Source organism: Antechinus flavipes, chromosome 5, assembly GCF_016432865.1.
Source record: "Antechinus flavipes isolate AdamAnt ecotype Samford, QLD, Australia chromosome 5, AdamAnt_v2, whole genome shotgun sequence".
Lineage (NCBI taxonomy): Eukaryota > Metazoa > Chordata > Mammalia > Dasyuromorphia > Dasyuridae > Antechinus > Antechinus flavipes.
The window spans coordinates 12,383,367-12,398,038 of record NC_067402.1 but is presented as its reverse complement, the minus strand read 5'-3'; the positions used below and the strand labels follow the sequence as shown (position 1 = coordinate 12,398,038).

The following is a 14,672-nucleotide window of genomic DNA, read 5'->3' as shown; positions in this document are numbered from 1 at the left end:
GACCAGTAATTGGGGAGGCCGCATAACATCGCAGAAACAGCAGACTGGAAGAGAGAGAATGATGGACTCGGAGTGTTCGAATCTCGCCCAGGAACACTTAACCAGTTTTGTGAGTGACTCTGGGCAAGTTATCAGAGAGCTCTCTGACTCACTTTTTTCATGAGTAAAATAATAATAATATCTAATAACAAATTTGGCTCCAAACTCCCTGGACTTTGCTACCTTGGCCCCCACAGGCTTCTTTCCCTGTGGTTGGTCCAACCCTAGGCATCCTCCTCTGAGCTACCTATTCTGCTCATGATCCTCTAGACCTTTACTCCGTGCTCCCGGACAATCCCCCACCTTCAGCTTTTACAAAAGCCGGCTCCTACGTGTTGCCTTAGAATGGAATATTTTTGAGGTGGAGGGTCATCCCTCTTGTGCTTGTATTTGTAATCCCAGTCCTTAATACACCAAGTTTCTGAACACAGTGAATGCTCAACAACAAATGCGCTACTTTTCTGTCTGTAGCTTCCACCAAATATTACTAAATGATGTAATATACATTAAGCAAAATATAAAAGCCAATGATTATTAGTCATCCTTTACTTAGAAAAGCAATTTTCAAATGTTTTCTACAAACTTTCTTCAGCTAAATTGAAAAGAAAGTAATTCAGAAAGGAGGGAGGCTTCTCTGTCAGAGTAAAAGAGGCTGAGGGTGACCCAGGGGAAGGCTGGGAATACTAAGAGTGCTCCTTGGAGAAAGAGAGAAAGAGGGAGGCAGCCTGCACTGGAAAAAAAATTCTTTTCCACCATTATCGGGGTAAGACACAAACCTGAACCAGACTGATCTCTGGAATCGAAGTGATGGTTTTGAAACTCGTCCTCAGTTTATCCAAGCACGGGGGAACATATTTGTCAAAAAGGATCGTCAGATTGGCCTTTTCGGACTGATGGCTTCTCCTGTCGATCCAGCTAGCCACATACCTGGAAGAGAGAAGAGCAAGAAGATTTGGCAGATCCCGGATCTGGGAAGCCGGTCTTATAAAGGAGACGTATTTGGTACAAACATTTCAGGGACCTGCTGGCCAGCGTGTCTGCCCCCTTTTCCATTTACCCGTTGGAGTGTTCACATTTGCATTCTTCATGGCCCCTCCCCTCACATCTCTGTCGGTCTCTATCTTTGTCTCTGCATTTGTGCCTCTCTCTCTTTCTCTGTCTCTGTCTCTCCCCTTCTGTTCCCCGCTCCATCCTCACATGAACTCCTTCAGAGAGTTATCATGGTCTTCCCACACCCCACCTTAAGCCTGCTCTTCTTTCACCTAAACAATCCTAGTTCATTGACCCTCTCCTTCTATGGCAGGAACTCAAGGCCCTTCAGCAGGCTGGCTGCCACCCCCTGGACAGTCTCCAGTTTCTCAGCATCCTTCCTCAAGGACAGGCTCCAGAACGGAGATGCACGTGTTCAGCAGAGTACCAAGGGGACAGCACCCCTTATTCCTGGAATCCCATTGGCTTTCTCAGTCATGATGGACGCTGCTGACATGGGGAGCTGATCCTCAGCTTTTTTTCTTTTAAGAATAATTTCACTGCGACCACACTTCTCTCATTGTATCTCTTGGGAAGTTTTGTTTTGTTGTAGAGGATTCTGGATGAGCACTGAGGGACTGGGAGGGGTGCCCCTTTCATTTCCCAAAATGCTCAAACCCTTTTTGCAAAATGTTCCAATATGGAAATCATTCAAGATCGCCATGGGAGAGGTCTGGCCCCAATTATTTTAAGATCTGAAGTGAGATTCATTAATAAGTATACTGAAATAACTCCCTGCAGTGACCTTTCAGGGTGTACCACCTGGAGTATGCTCAAAGGGCATAGCGACAAGGTTGTCTATTCATCGCTCTCCATTTCCTGCCTGCGAGTCTTTATCTTCCAGGGCTCCTAATTACTTTTAAGGTACAGTTAAGATGCCAACGTACATAAAACCTTCCCCGATTTCCCCAGCTGTGAGGTTCCCTTCACATGTATTTTGTAGACACTCCAATCCATCACTTAGCAAGCATTTATTAAGCACCTACTGTGGCTCAGGGACTGGGGATATGAAAGCAATCCTACTGTCAAGGAGCTTATATTCCACCAGGGGAGCTATTCTTATGTGTGTGTCAGCTTGAGCAGGACTTGTTTTATTTCTCTATTTATGTCCCTTGGATCTCCCATTGAACTGACGCATAGTAGGCATTTAATAAGTGTTTGCTGAGTTTTGCTTTAGAATGATAGTTGGGATAGATCGAATTAAAAGAAAAGAAAAAACAAATTTAATCAAGAAAGTTAAGTCCTCCAGGGAAGAGTGTCTGAAGAGTGGGGACAAGAGTTACAGGGGCAGGAGGAAGCGGGCACTTTCTAATCCTGGCGGCAGAAACACATCGAGGGTTCACAGGACACGCTTTGGGAGGAATCAGCCTCCCATTTAGAGACTCCCGGCCCGTTATGAGTGGTCTCTGTTCCGTCACTGTGAAGGCACACTTGTGCTAGATCGAGGGCGCCAGCTTCCAGCTGCAGGGAAGGCCGCCAGGATGTCATCCAGCCCCACGCCCTCACCACGACAAGGCTGTGGGCATTCCTCCAGCTCTGGTCGAGGCGTTCACAGAAAGGCCCCATTAAATCCTCAGGCTGCTCCTCCCTCAGACAAAAGGACCCCAGATGTTCCCTCTGGGAATCATGGGACGCATCATCCTTATCCCCAAAGCAGCCAACTGGGCTTGGTCTCTAATCCCAGGCTGCCAGGGGACCTTTGCATCTCAAACTTCCCCCTCACTGCAGGTGGCAAATTCTCTGTCAGTCACAGTGATCCACATCCAGAGGAGGAAATCAGGAGAACTGTGACCCAAAGAGCGGGGGGGCTCCTGCCAATCTGTGCTTCTGAGGGAGAAGATGGAGAATCCCGGCGTCCAGCGGGGAGAGACAGAAGGGGAAGGTGCTGGGCCCAGTGGGAGGCGGCAGCGATGGACGCCTTGGCAGGGACGAGAGGAAGTTCGAGAGTTTTCCAAAAGAAAAGTCAAAAGCAGACAGACAGCAGGGAGTGGCCCACCAGGAGGCTCCGAGGGCACCTCAGTCTCTGCTCTCAGACATCAGGTCAGCCCCGTTTGAAGCTCATGTACATCCCCGGTGTCTGACGCTACACGGCCGCCATTTTCCTTTTGCACGTTTTCTCTCCCAACTAAGCTTCCCTCACTGCTCCCAGCTCCTTTCTCTCAGCACTTACAGGCTCACAGATTGAGAGCTTGCAGAGACCCAAGCACAACCGCCTCATGTTACAGACTGGCAAACCAAGACCTCAAGGTCAAACCGCTGGCCCTGCGCCCCACGGCCAGGGCCGCTCAGAGGCGTCAGGTCACTCGGGTGTTCTTGGCTCGGAGGGCGGCCGTCTACTTCTCCCATCACACCCACCATTAAATAATGCCATCCGCCTTCACCCTTTCCTTCCTCCTCTTGCCCAGATTCTCCAGGGCGTCGTCTTCCTGCTCCTACCTGTCCTCAGGCAAGTCTCAAAGGACATCTCAATATCCCCTGCCAGCAAAGCAGCACATAGAGCCCTTCAGGACATGGTCCCCTCCTACCTCAATAGGCTTCTCACAGCTTACTCCCTGCCCTTTTGCTTTGGGTGGAGTTTTCTTGACAAAAGTATTAGAGCAGTTTTCCATTTTCCATTCTAGCTCATTTTACAAGTGAAGAAATTGAGACCCACAGGGTTAAATGACTTGCCCAAGATCACACAGCCAGTGTCTGAGACTGCATTGGAACCCAGGCCCTCCTGCCTCCAGACCCGATACCCAGCTGCCTGCGATCTGGCGACAGTGGCCAGACGCCGGCTCTCCCGCCTGGGATGCTCCTCCTCCTCCTCCTCGCCTCCTGGCTTGCCTGCCTTGCTTCAAGTTCTATCTTGTACAGGAGTCTTTCCCAAGCCCTCTTCCCTCTGTGATTATCTCCATTTTGTGCTGCACTGAGCTTGGTCTGTATGATAGAACACGAGGGGAAAGTAGAAATAGGAAAACCCACCAATCATCACCTTAAAGAAATCCTCACGAGGAAAACACACCCTTATTGCTAAATTGGGAGACCCTTAGATCAAAGAGAAAATTTTACAAGAAGCAAAAACAAGGTGAAATATGCTAGTGTTACAATTAGAATAGTACAGAAAGTGTCAATGGCTACAACAAAAGACTGCAGGGCTCAGAATATCATATATTGACAATCCAAAGAACTAGGCTACAAACAAAACTTAAAATTCAGCAAAATGGAAAAATGAAGATTGACTGAATTTCCAGATCTTCAGGATTGCATCTCAAACAAATCGGAACTCAATAGAAAGTGGAACGTTCAAGAGCCAACATCAAAGACTAATTTCAAAGACTCAATAGGACAAACTGTTTATTTTATACGTGGAAATGGGAACCACATGTTTGAGATTGGTTTTGGCAATTGAGTAGTTTGAAAGAAAGATTGGGGCAGAGCAGGGTAGGATCTGACTCTTAAAAAGCACAACTGTCTAGGAAAAGGTACAAAGAGTAATCATGCTGTGTGAATGAGGTACAGAGGAAGAACCAACACAGCCGTTCAATGAGGAGGAGGGGGGCTAGTTCTGAAATCCGACTCACATCGGGAATGGGTTAAGTGGGCTACAACACACACATATATTATATAAGTATATTATATTCTATATAACATAGTATATTATATAAGTACACACACACACACACACACACACACACCATGAAGGTTATACCACCCTCCAAAATCTATAAAGAAATAAAGGGGAAGAGAATAGGATAAGGTGGACATAGAAGGGCGTTTAAATTAGCTGGAGTGGGATAAGGTGTGTAAATTAATGAGAATGGAATAAAGAGGGAGGGCAAGGGTGAAGAGAGAAAATAAGAGAGGGATTTATGGGTGGGAGGCAGTTGAAGTTATAGCAAGGCAAGTTAAGGAGTAGAATTAAAGTAGAAGAGTAAACAGGGATAGAAATAAACAATAACAAGGATCAGGAGTAGAATATGTTAGGAAAAAAGTAGGGCTAGTATCTCTTAGTGTCTCAAGGTTAGCACAGTACAAAGCACACAGTAAGTGCTTAATAAATGTTTAGTGAGTAACCAACTGACTGATCACCTCCTTTTCTATCACTAGACTTGAGCTCAGGCCATGATGACTAGAGACTTGATTTAGAGTTTCAGGACACTGATGTAACTTTTTCTTATGCCCTAGAGTTCCTAGTGAGCAAGGTCACTAGACTAATTAAACATTAATTCAGCACTTACTGTATGCCACGTTCTAACTGGGATAATGGAGGTAAAATCACTTGAGAGACTTTAAAGGTGAGTGCTGTGGAAGTTACGGTGGAAAGCCAGGGCCCTTGGCCAAAAGGCTATCTGTCAACACCCCGTGTTCATACATGAAGACTTCCCCCATCACACCGGAAGAAGGAATACTCACGGATTCCAGCCCAGGTCTTGTGGGTTCACATACAAAATCCCAGCTCTGGACACAGTTGCAGGTGTTGCCGTCTGCAAATGGTTGATCTCAAACAGGAGCCTCATGTGAGGGCTGAGGGCCACCCGCTCGTTGCTGGCCAGTGTCAGGACCTGGACGGGAGAAGACACAGTCATTCCAGGGAGCGGGGGGCTTCCCAATACGAGATGCTGGAGTCAAAATGGGACAATGTCCATTCAGGGAAATCTGTGGCATGGTCTAGCAGCTAATGAGATTATGAGACCCGAGAAGCTTTAGCTTTTGAGGTACAGGACTATAACCCTGTTAGGAGCAGCTGGATTCCCCCATTCCTTTAGGGAAAAGGTACTTCCTTCTTCCCATGAAAAAACAGCCACGTATTTTCCACGGGAGAATATTGCCCAGAGCTGGAGCTCAAGCATTGTTCACCTGTGGATGCTGACAGGGAGGAGGTTCACCTCGGCGGGGAGGAGGGACTCTAGGCAAAGGAACTGCCCTCTGGGACACCTAGATGATGTTATTCCATAGCGGCTGCCAATGGGAAATGTGCTATGCTTTGGGGATGGGGATGAAACAAAGGGAGGAGTGAGCCAGGCCGGGGATGGGCAGTGGAGGAAGGACGCAGGCAGAGCAGGTCACCATTGGGCACTGGGAGGTGCCATCAGCTCCCTTCACCCCACCGTGGAGCAAAGACCACAATGCCCCGCTTTAGTTCTGGCTCTGGAGGCCCATCCGATCCTTCTGGACTGTTCAGGACAAGGAAGAGGTGTGTGTGTTGGGGCGAGAGGGAGAAGGGGGCTGTACTGGAGCATCACTGTGTGAAACGGCAAAAAACATCCAGGAGCTTTTACAAGAGAGAGGCCGGCTCCTAACTTCCCTTCCTATTAACAGCAGCACCTGGGCGCCAAACGCTGCATAAACCAGGCACAAACATGGATTAAGGAGACGTGACCCCACAGTACCCGACTCAATATGGTGCCCGGGGTCAGAGGCAATGAAGTAAAACTGAGCTTAGTGAAGGAAAAGGTTCCTTGGGCACAGAGGAGACTTAAACAAAAGTAAAACCGACAAGGGCAGCCCACCTTGTTATCGTCCATCACCGTGTTGAGTGACTCGATCCACATCGGGTCAATGTCTCCGTCCAGAACTATCCATTTGGGCCCATCGTGCAGAAGGTTGGCTTGTTCTCTCAGGAGCGATGAAAAGAGCCCTGCCAAAAAAGGAGAATTAAAATCACAGCAGGTTCCTAAACTTGTCTGTGGCAAGGAAGCGATGATGGCCAAGCTAGACCCCGAAGAACAGCTCACAAGAGGTGCCTCTCCCTGATTCTTTGCAGAGTGGAGGGCTAGGGCTGGGGAATCCTGCATATGATACCTGTCACTTAGTCGGGGCTAGCAGCCCAATCACTGCCTAGAAGTGATTGGCTGGGACACAGGAGAACCAGTGGTGCCTTAAAATCCTGTGTGACCCTGGGCAAGTTCCCAAATCCCAGGAGCCCGTGACTTTGCCCTTGCATTGGCTCTGTTTGTAACTCTTGGAGAAGAGCTTTGAGCACAGCAATATTCCTGGAACAAGAGTTGGTCCCGAAGTGGAACAATCTTTGGAGAGAAAAGTTTGGGTGTCTTGGGGGTTCTGCTAATCTGCCTTCTCATTCCTTGTGATCAAGTAACGTCCGAGATAAGGCCAGGGGAGGGAGGGAGAGAGACCAGAACATCAAATTCAGAATTCCGGTGGGCTCCCTCGGGCCGCTTGGAGCTCATCCGTACCCGCGGGTCTCTGGGGAGGTGGGTGTGACTTCTGTCAGGTAAAACCCCACAGGTATCAATGACATGCCCTAAATTCATCTCATCCTCATTTGAATTCAATCCACTGAGCCCTTATTAAGTGCCTACTATGTGCCAAGCATGGATATTCAAAGTCCAAAAGGCAAAATCTCCATCTTCAAGAAGGTTACATTGCACTAGTGGGACACACTGTGTGAATAAGCCAGCATATACATGACAACTTGATGGAGGGTAGGAAGTGGAATCAGGGAAGGCTTCCTAAGGCAGGTGGCAAAGCTCTGCTAAACCCTGGAATAAGCTCGGATTCTCACTCAGAGAGCTAGTGGGGAGTACATCCTGGCAATGGTAAGTGGGTTCAAAGAAATGAAAGCGTGATGCTCCCAGTGCGGAGGATGAGGAGAAAGGGGGCAGACCGGGACTGAGGAAGGACACGCCACTCACCATCTTTCCACTCTCGAGTGGCGTGATGGATAAAACCAAAGAGCTCGTCCGTCGTCACAGCTTTGGGGTTTAGATCGTTCCAAACGGGTTTCTGCCTCATGTTAACATAGGTTCGATGCAAAGTCCTCAAAATCTAGAAAGAAAAGGGAAAGATTCAAGAAAATTTATTTTTACTTTTCATCTCTACTCCTAAAAGGGCTTGCTTTGATCAATTTTCAAAATCTGAGTCTCACGAATGTAGGATCCCTGAGAAACGGACTCAGAGCCAGAAGGACCCTTAGGAGTCAGGGAGACCACGCCCCTCATCGCACAGGTGACGAGACTCAAAAATGTTGGTCAGGCTGGAAGATGCCGTTCACACCCAGGGCTTCCTGACGCCAAGGCCAGCGCTCTGCCCACTGCACCAGACTGCCTCTCAACCGATGCAGCCTCCTGCTCCGGAGCCACCCATCTCTCCATCATCTCATTTCCTGTTCTTCCCGACAGAGGTCACTGCTTTAACTTCAGTTAATGCAGCCCCTTTGTAGCCTTTTACACAATTAGTCTGGACAGTCCTCTCGTCGTGGCCATCTTTGCTTCATCTGAGGCAATTTTACAATTGTTGTTGTCAGTCGTTATTCTCAGCTGTGCCTGACTCTTCCTGACCCCCTTTGGGGTTTCCTTGGCAGAGATGCTGGGGCGATTTCTTTCTCCAGCTCATTTTACAGGTGAGGAAACCGAGGCAAAACAGGACTAAGTGACATGCTGAGAGACCCCCAGCTAGTAAGGGCCTGAAGCCAGGTGGGGACTTAGGGAGATGAAGGAGTCCCTCTGGTTCCCGCCCGCGGCATCCCCTAACCATGAGCACAGGCAAAGACAAGCAAAGTTTTCTTAAGCTACTTTCTTTGTCATCCACTACAGATAATGCTTTGGATTCACTTTTGAAAGCAGAAAAAATAATCTTTGCATGATCCCCATAAGAACACCAGTGTCCCATAGGTCTCCTTTCTCCTTGGAGCAGAGCAAGAGGCAGGAAATCTGGTGTCCACAAGGCAAGGAGACGGTGCCGGATCAGACAATGTGGTCAAAGCGACGAGCTCTCTATCTGGAAGCCTTGGGTTCAAATCCTTAGCGGTAGAGCTAGGAGACCTCAGACAAGAAACCCTCCCTTTCTTGGCTATAGATCAATAAGGCAGTTGATCTGCTTCACCCCATGAGCAAGAGGAGTCACTTCAGTTTTGATGGAATGGGGCTAAACGGGTCAAGTGCAATAATGAGAGAAATCGATGATTCAAGCGATTCCAGTGAAAAGGGAGAACCTTCTAGATGACAGAATCCTTCCCTGCCCTGCCCGCCATGTTGTCTACCTTGGATTCATTCTCTTCCCGGGCTGCAGAGAGGGAGCCGGAAATAATTGTGACTTCTGAAAAAATGAGGAATGAAATCAAAGGCTCTTTAGCCTGTTTGTGTCCAAGGAAGCCTCGGGACCCCCTCTCAGAATCATGTTTTTAAAAGAAAAAATACATTGGATGACAGTGGAAAGCAATTATAGTTAAATAATCACGATGTTTATAAAAACCAAATTCAGGGGCCTCTGGCTGGGAAGCTCCAAGCTCACTAGCCACAAGGCTCCCAGCATGGCGTTCTGACCACTGGCTTGAATGACGGAGAGGAGAGAAATGATGCTGAACATATGAGAAGCCACCTGGCTTCTGGAGCAGACACAAGGAGGATATTTTTAGCGACTCCAAATCAGGGGGAAATTCTGAGATTTACTTTTTGTCTTCCTCGATCCATAGCTGGAACTCACTCTGACAATGATGTGCCCAGGAGAGAGCTCTGGAGCAGTTCCCTTACGTGCGCCCCCCCTTTAGAAACCACACCCCTGCTGTCCAACTTCTGTTTTGATTCTTCAGCTGAGCAAGTCTGCAAAAGATGCCCGTGCCCGAGACCGCCCATGTGCGCCATCATTTTTGGCTGTTGGCTTCGCAATGCCTGCCTGCCCAACCCGGAAATCCGAGCCATGTAAGGGTTAGAAGACCATGCACTTTGAGGGATGGGGAATGAGTGTCCTGGGCCTGGAAGAAAGCAAGGCTGGGGAGGAAGGGAGCTGCAGAGGAGCTTTATTTCTATTGGGTTTGGATTCAACTCATATCCTTCCAACAGACACATATTTAGCACCTACTGTATGCCAGTCATTGCACAAGTTACTGAGGATACAAATATATGAGAGAAAAGGTTCCTGCCCTTGAGGAGAGGACATTCAATGGGAAAAGGGGGTGTAACAGATCCTTGTAGCACAAGGGGCAGAGAAGGGGTAAAGAAATAGCCAGACCTGTATTTTAGGTCTTGACCTGTATTTGTGAACCAATACCAAATCATGTCTTCATTGGTCAACCAACCAACAACCATTTATTAAGTGTTTACTGCATGCTGAGAGAGAACATGGTAGATGGCCAGCTCTGAATCCAGAAAGACCTGAGTTTGAGTGCTAACTTTTGATGCATTGGGCAAGTGTCACTTGACTTCTAAGTTGCAGAGAGGATGCTGACTTGCACTGTGTTAAACCCTATACTAGGTGCCAGAACTACAGACAACATAAGTAAACAATCCCTTCTTTTGGGAGCATCTTGTGACCCCTTCCTAGCGATGAAGCAATTCTAGATTTCCACCTGGCAAGGAGCTCTGAAATCTCTAATAGGCCTTTAGGAGCCCTCCTTGATGTAAATTTGTGATTCTCTTTGTCTAAGAAAACCCTCGCCTCTATAAAACAATAAATAAATATTTATTGATTACCTTCTATGAGATTATATGTGCCTTTATTTTCCAGCGAGGGTGCTGAAAGGTCCAGAAGTGACTAGTGTGGGCAGGAGCAGGATCTGTGGCTCTAAATACCATTATCTTTTCCACTATAGTGTATTCTTTTTCATATAGAGTTCAGATTAAGATGAGGAAGGAGAGGGAATAAAGTATTTATATAGCACCTACTATGTGCCAGGTGCTGTGCTAAGCACTTACTACAAATATTTCACTGGCCCTTAATTTGATTTGAGATAGTCAAGAGAGGCAAAGACAATGCAAAATAAGGCAAAAATCACATATACTAATATAGGGGATCCAAACTTTCCCTCCCCTAATAACTTTTGCATAATAGGTTTGTCTTATTTGAAAAAAAATTACCAAAAAACCTTCAAAAATAAATGAAAGTATCCAAAACAAGGTGTCATAGACTAGCCATGGTCATCCTAGATTTGCTTTTTATTTACATTTTATCATTTTTACCAAAAAAAGCTGTTCTTTAATTTTTCTCTCACCCACTTGCCCACCTACTCCACTCTCAAGAGGGCCATGATCTTGGCAAATCACGAAAGAAAATTTTTGTGTCTAATATGCAAATAGAAGACAATAAACAAACATAATCCACTGAATTTCAAGTTCTAAGGCCAAAAACTATGATTAAATCAAGTCTGATGTTCCTGGATGGGGTATAGGTCAGTCTATTCTCTAGGATTCTACTCACCAACCCAATAACATTTAAAACCAAAATCCCTCCCTGGTTCACCATTCGGGTGGGTGCATCTCCCTACTAGAAAGTAAGCTTCTTTTAAGAGCAGGGATTGTTTTTGGTTTTATATTTGCTTCCCTACCTACGTCAGGGCTTGACATATAGTAAGTGCCCAATAAATGCTTTTTTGTTCATTCAGATAAATTAAGAGGAAAAACTATTCTTTACATAGCAAAAAAAAATCTTTGTGTAGCCATCACAAACAATTGCTCTTCTCCTTAAAGCTGAAGAGCAGCCCATAAGCCGATTTGCTGTACCTTGCTCTTTCCTGTTCCTGCATTTCCGACCACAAAGACTGAGTGCCGAACAGCCAACAGCTCCTCCAGCTGAACCACCTGAAAAAGCAAAATACCAATCGCTATTTTCTTTTAATGAGGTGACAATGAAAAGATGATGGGTAAACCTCTCTAACCATTGCTTATAAAGGTGTCTCTTCCATCCTCCAAGACCCTTTCACTTGATCATCTATCCATCCCTCCCTCCTAGTTTTCAAACTCTTTGGCTTAAATCCTTGAAAAGTCTATCTCCAGTGGGTACGTCCACTACTTCTCCTCTCCACAGTCTGGCTTCTGACCTCATCATTGCACCCAAACTGCTCTCTCCCAAATTATATTAGTAACTTCTGTTTCTCAGTTGCCCAACCCAATGGCCTTTACTCAATCCTCATTCTCCTTGGCTTCTCGGCAGCTTCGGACAATTGGTCAGTCTCCCTATTTTTTTCTCTCCAGGTTTTCAGGACTCATTCTCTCCTGGCTCCTCCTCCCGCCTCTCTGACTGCTCCTCCTCTGTCTTTGTTGGCTCCTCTTCCAGATCCTATCCACCAACTATGAGTGTCCCACAGGGCTCTATCTTGGGCTTCTTATCTCCCCTAAACTACTTTACTCATCTCCCTTGAATTTAATTAGCTTTTATTCTCAAATCTGACTTTGCTGCCCCAATTTGGCGATACCGTCCAAAAGAGGATAAGTCATTTGTTCAGGTCACACAGCGACTAAGTAAGTGACGGGTGATGCAAATCCAGGCCTTCCTGACCCCAAGAAAAGCACGCTGCTCACTACTGCTTCCTGCCTTCAAATCACTTGAGAGTAGTTATTATTCCAGAAAATCTAAAGGAATAGGTTTTACAAGCAATTTGCCCATCCAGAGTGTGCTAGAACCAGCTCAAAAAAGCCAATTGTAAAATTTCCAGGGAGTATTCACACCTTGGAAACCAGCAAATGGTACAGATTAGGGATTGATCTATTTTTTGGTTGATTGTCTAGACTTAAGAAAGTGATGGAGAAAATCTTAAGGTTTCAGATTAAAAGTGTGCTCTGTGTGTATGTATATTTTTGGACAGAGTTGGTTGTTAAACTTTTAACATGCCACTACAGTATTTATATTCTATGTCAATACATATATAAATATTTAGTGTTTAAAATGTGTATATAACATATTTATCCTTATATATAAATGTTTAATTTTTAAAATACAAATATGTAAATATATGCATGTATATAAACTATATATGCATAATACATTTTTATATATATTTAACTTTTAATTATACGCATATGACTACGTTTGTATGTATATGCATATATTTTTACTTTGAGGATAAAGCTCTCTTCGGGCTGCAGGCAGAGTTCCAGGGTAGACTGGCGAACCATTTGCTCAAACTGCACGTCCCTCTTCCTGGGAACATCCAGGGCTGGAAAGAGGTCACTGATCAGCCCCATGAACACGGGAACATCGTCCGTCACGATTTTGGGCAGGTTAAAGTCCCTGAGTGCTCGCATCAGCACCTGGAGAGAGATCAAAGGCCCACACGTCAAAAGCAGGTAGCAGCCACGCCTGTCTGGGCCAAGACATTCATTTCAAAAATGGGAGGCGCTTGTCCCATTTCAGGCTGCAGTGCTCCTTGTTTGGGGAGTTCAAACAGTGTTCAGATATCAGAACAATGGCTGCTCACACCTGAATAACACATCAAAGTAAGAGAATGAACAGAGATGGCCCCAAAGCCTCCTTCCTCTGTTATCCCCAATCAAATTTGGATCATGTCTAAGGCCTCTGTGCACCCATTTCTCAGCTTGTGAAGCATGAGCGGTGGCTAATGTCAGCATGTCATTTTGGGAAAGGACTTTGAGGTCTACAGATCAAGTGAGCTCTCTGGAAACAGGTTCCCCATTGGAGCTTTCCATGGGGATCTTGGTCAGGACACATGGGAGCAACAAAGTCCTTGGATTCTAAAACAGGTGTGGGCTGGAGCAAAAGCAGGATCCGTGTTCAAAACCTAGCTCCTCTTGGGGCACACTTGCCCTCTCTGGCTTCAGCTTCCTCAGCTCTAAATGAGGGTGCACTAGAAGCCTTCCAGCTTTAGCTTTGTGACCCCACCATGTCCTACATGCCCAAAAGGTAGAGATGGCAACATGAAAAGTCTGAAGGAGAAAATCTGTAAATACACTCAGGAAACATCCACGTGGCCAGGCTGCTTTGGCCACACAGGTTAGGGCGCACCCCACGGGAATAAAGAGTCACAATCACCATTTTCACTGTTCACACTGGAATGTGGGAAGCGCCAGCATTATGTGGCATTGAGAGGAAGAAGAGGTTCATTTCCCAACCAGTCTGGATGGACTGGGCGGACAGGAGGCTGGAAAGGAGGTGGAACACCTCATTTGTAATTAACAGTCAAAGCCACCTGGCCTACTTCTAAGTCATGCTACATGAAGGAAATGCAGGATCCCAGAACGTCAGGGCTGAAAGGAGTTTCAGAAAGCATCTATCTGAAGGAGGTTGGGAGAATGAGCAGGAAGCATCAGTAAGGACCATTTAGTTCACACTTCTCATTTTAGAGCTGAGGAAGCGGAGCGGAAGGGATTTGCTCACTTAAAGTCTCGGGGTAGACCAACACCAGCCCTGGAACTGGAACTGGCATCCTTGATTCCAGCGCTCTCTTTCTATCTTATCAGACTGTCTCCTTCTTTTAATATCTCAGAATCTTTTTCCTTATCTATAAATGAGGTGCTTAGATCAGATGATAACAGAATCTACCTCCCACAGCTGTGGGGAAGAAAAAATGGAATAATATTTGTAAAATGCTTAGCATAGCACCTGGAACATGGTAGGTGCTTAATAAATGCTCATTCCTTCCCCTTCTCCATAAATTCACTTCAAGTTCAAAAATCTATGATTCCATGAAATCAAATTTGCACCCCCACTACAACTGCTCTAAGAAGGTCTTATTCATCCTTGGCTGAAGCACTGATTTTTTTAAAAAAATCTAATAACATTTATATTAGTACATTATGTTTTACATAATGATAATCTTATTAAATCCTCAGAACAATTCTAAATTCAATTATGAAGGCAGGTGCTTCATTACATCGATTTTATAGATAAGGAAATAGAAAATGGGAGGCTATAATGAGTGTCAGAGGCAGGAT

The 14,672-nt window shown here is 45.9% G+C and overlaps 1 protein-coding gene across 1 annotated transcript in view; it reads right to left on the bottom strand.

The window, feature by feature from the left end:
• The window catches only part of DNAH11 (dynein axonemal heavy chain 11), a 277,853-nt gene that overhangs the window by 132,746 nt on the left and 130,435 nt on the right, over positions 1 to 14,672 (bottom strand). The window contains exons 38-43 of the mRNA XM_052001418.1: positions 12,837 to 13,031; positions 11,505 to 11,582; positions 7,704 to 7,836; positions 6,561 to 6,688; positions 5,464 to 5,612; positions 816 to 966 (exon numbers count right to left, since the gene is read on the bottom strand). Of these exons, the coding sequence (XP_051857378.1) occupies positions 816 to 966; positions 5,464 to 5,612; positions 6,561 to 6,688; positions 7,704 to 7,836; positions 11,505 to 11,582; positions 12,837 to 13,031 (834 nt within the window). The remainder of the gene's footprint in view (positions 1 to 815; positions 967 to 5,463; positions 5,613 to 6,560; positions 6,689 to 7,703; positions 7,837 to 11,504; positions 11,583 to 12,836; positions 13,032 to 14,672) is intronic.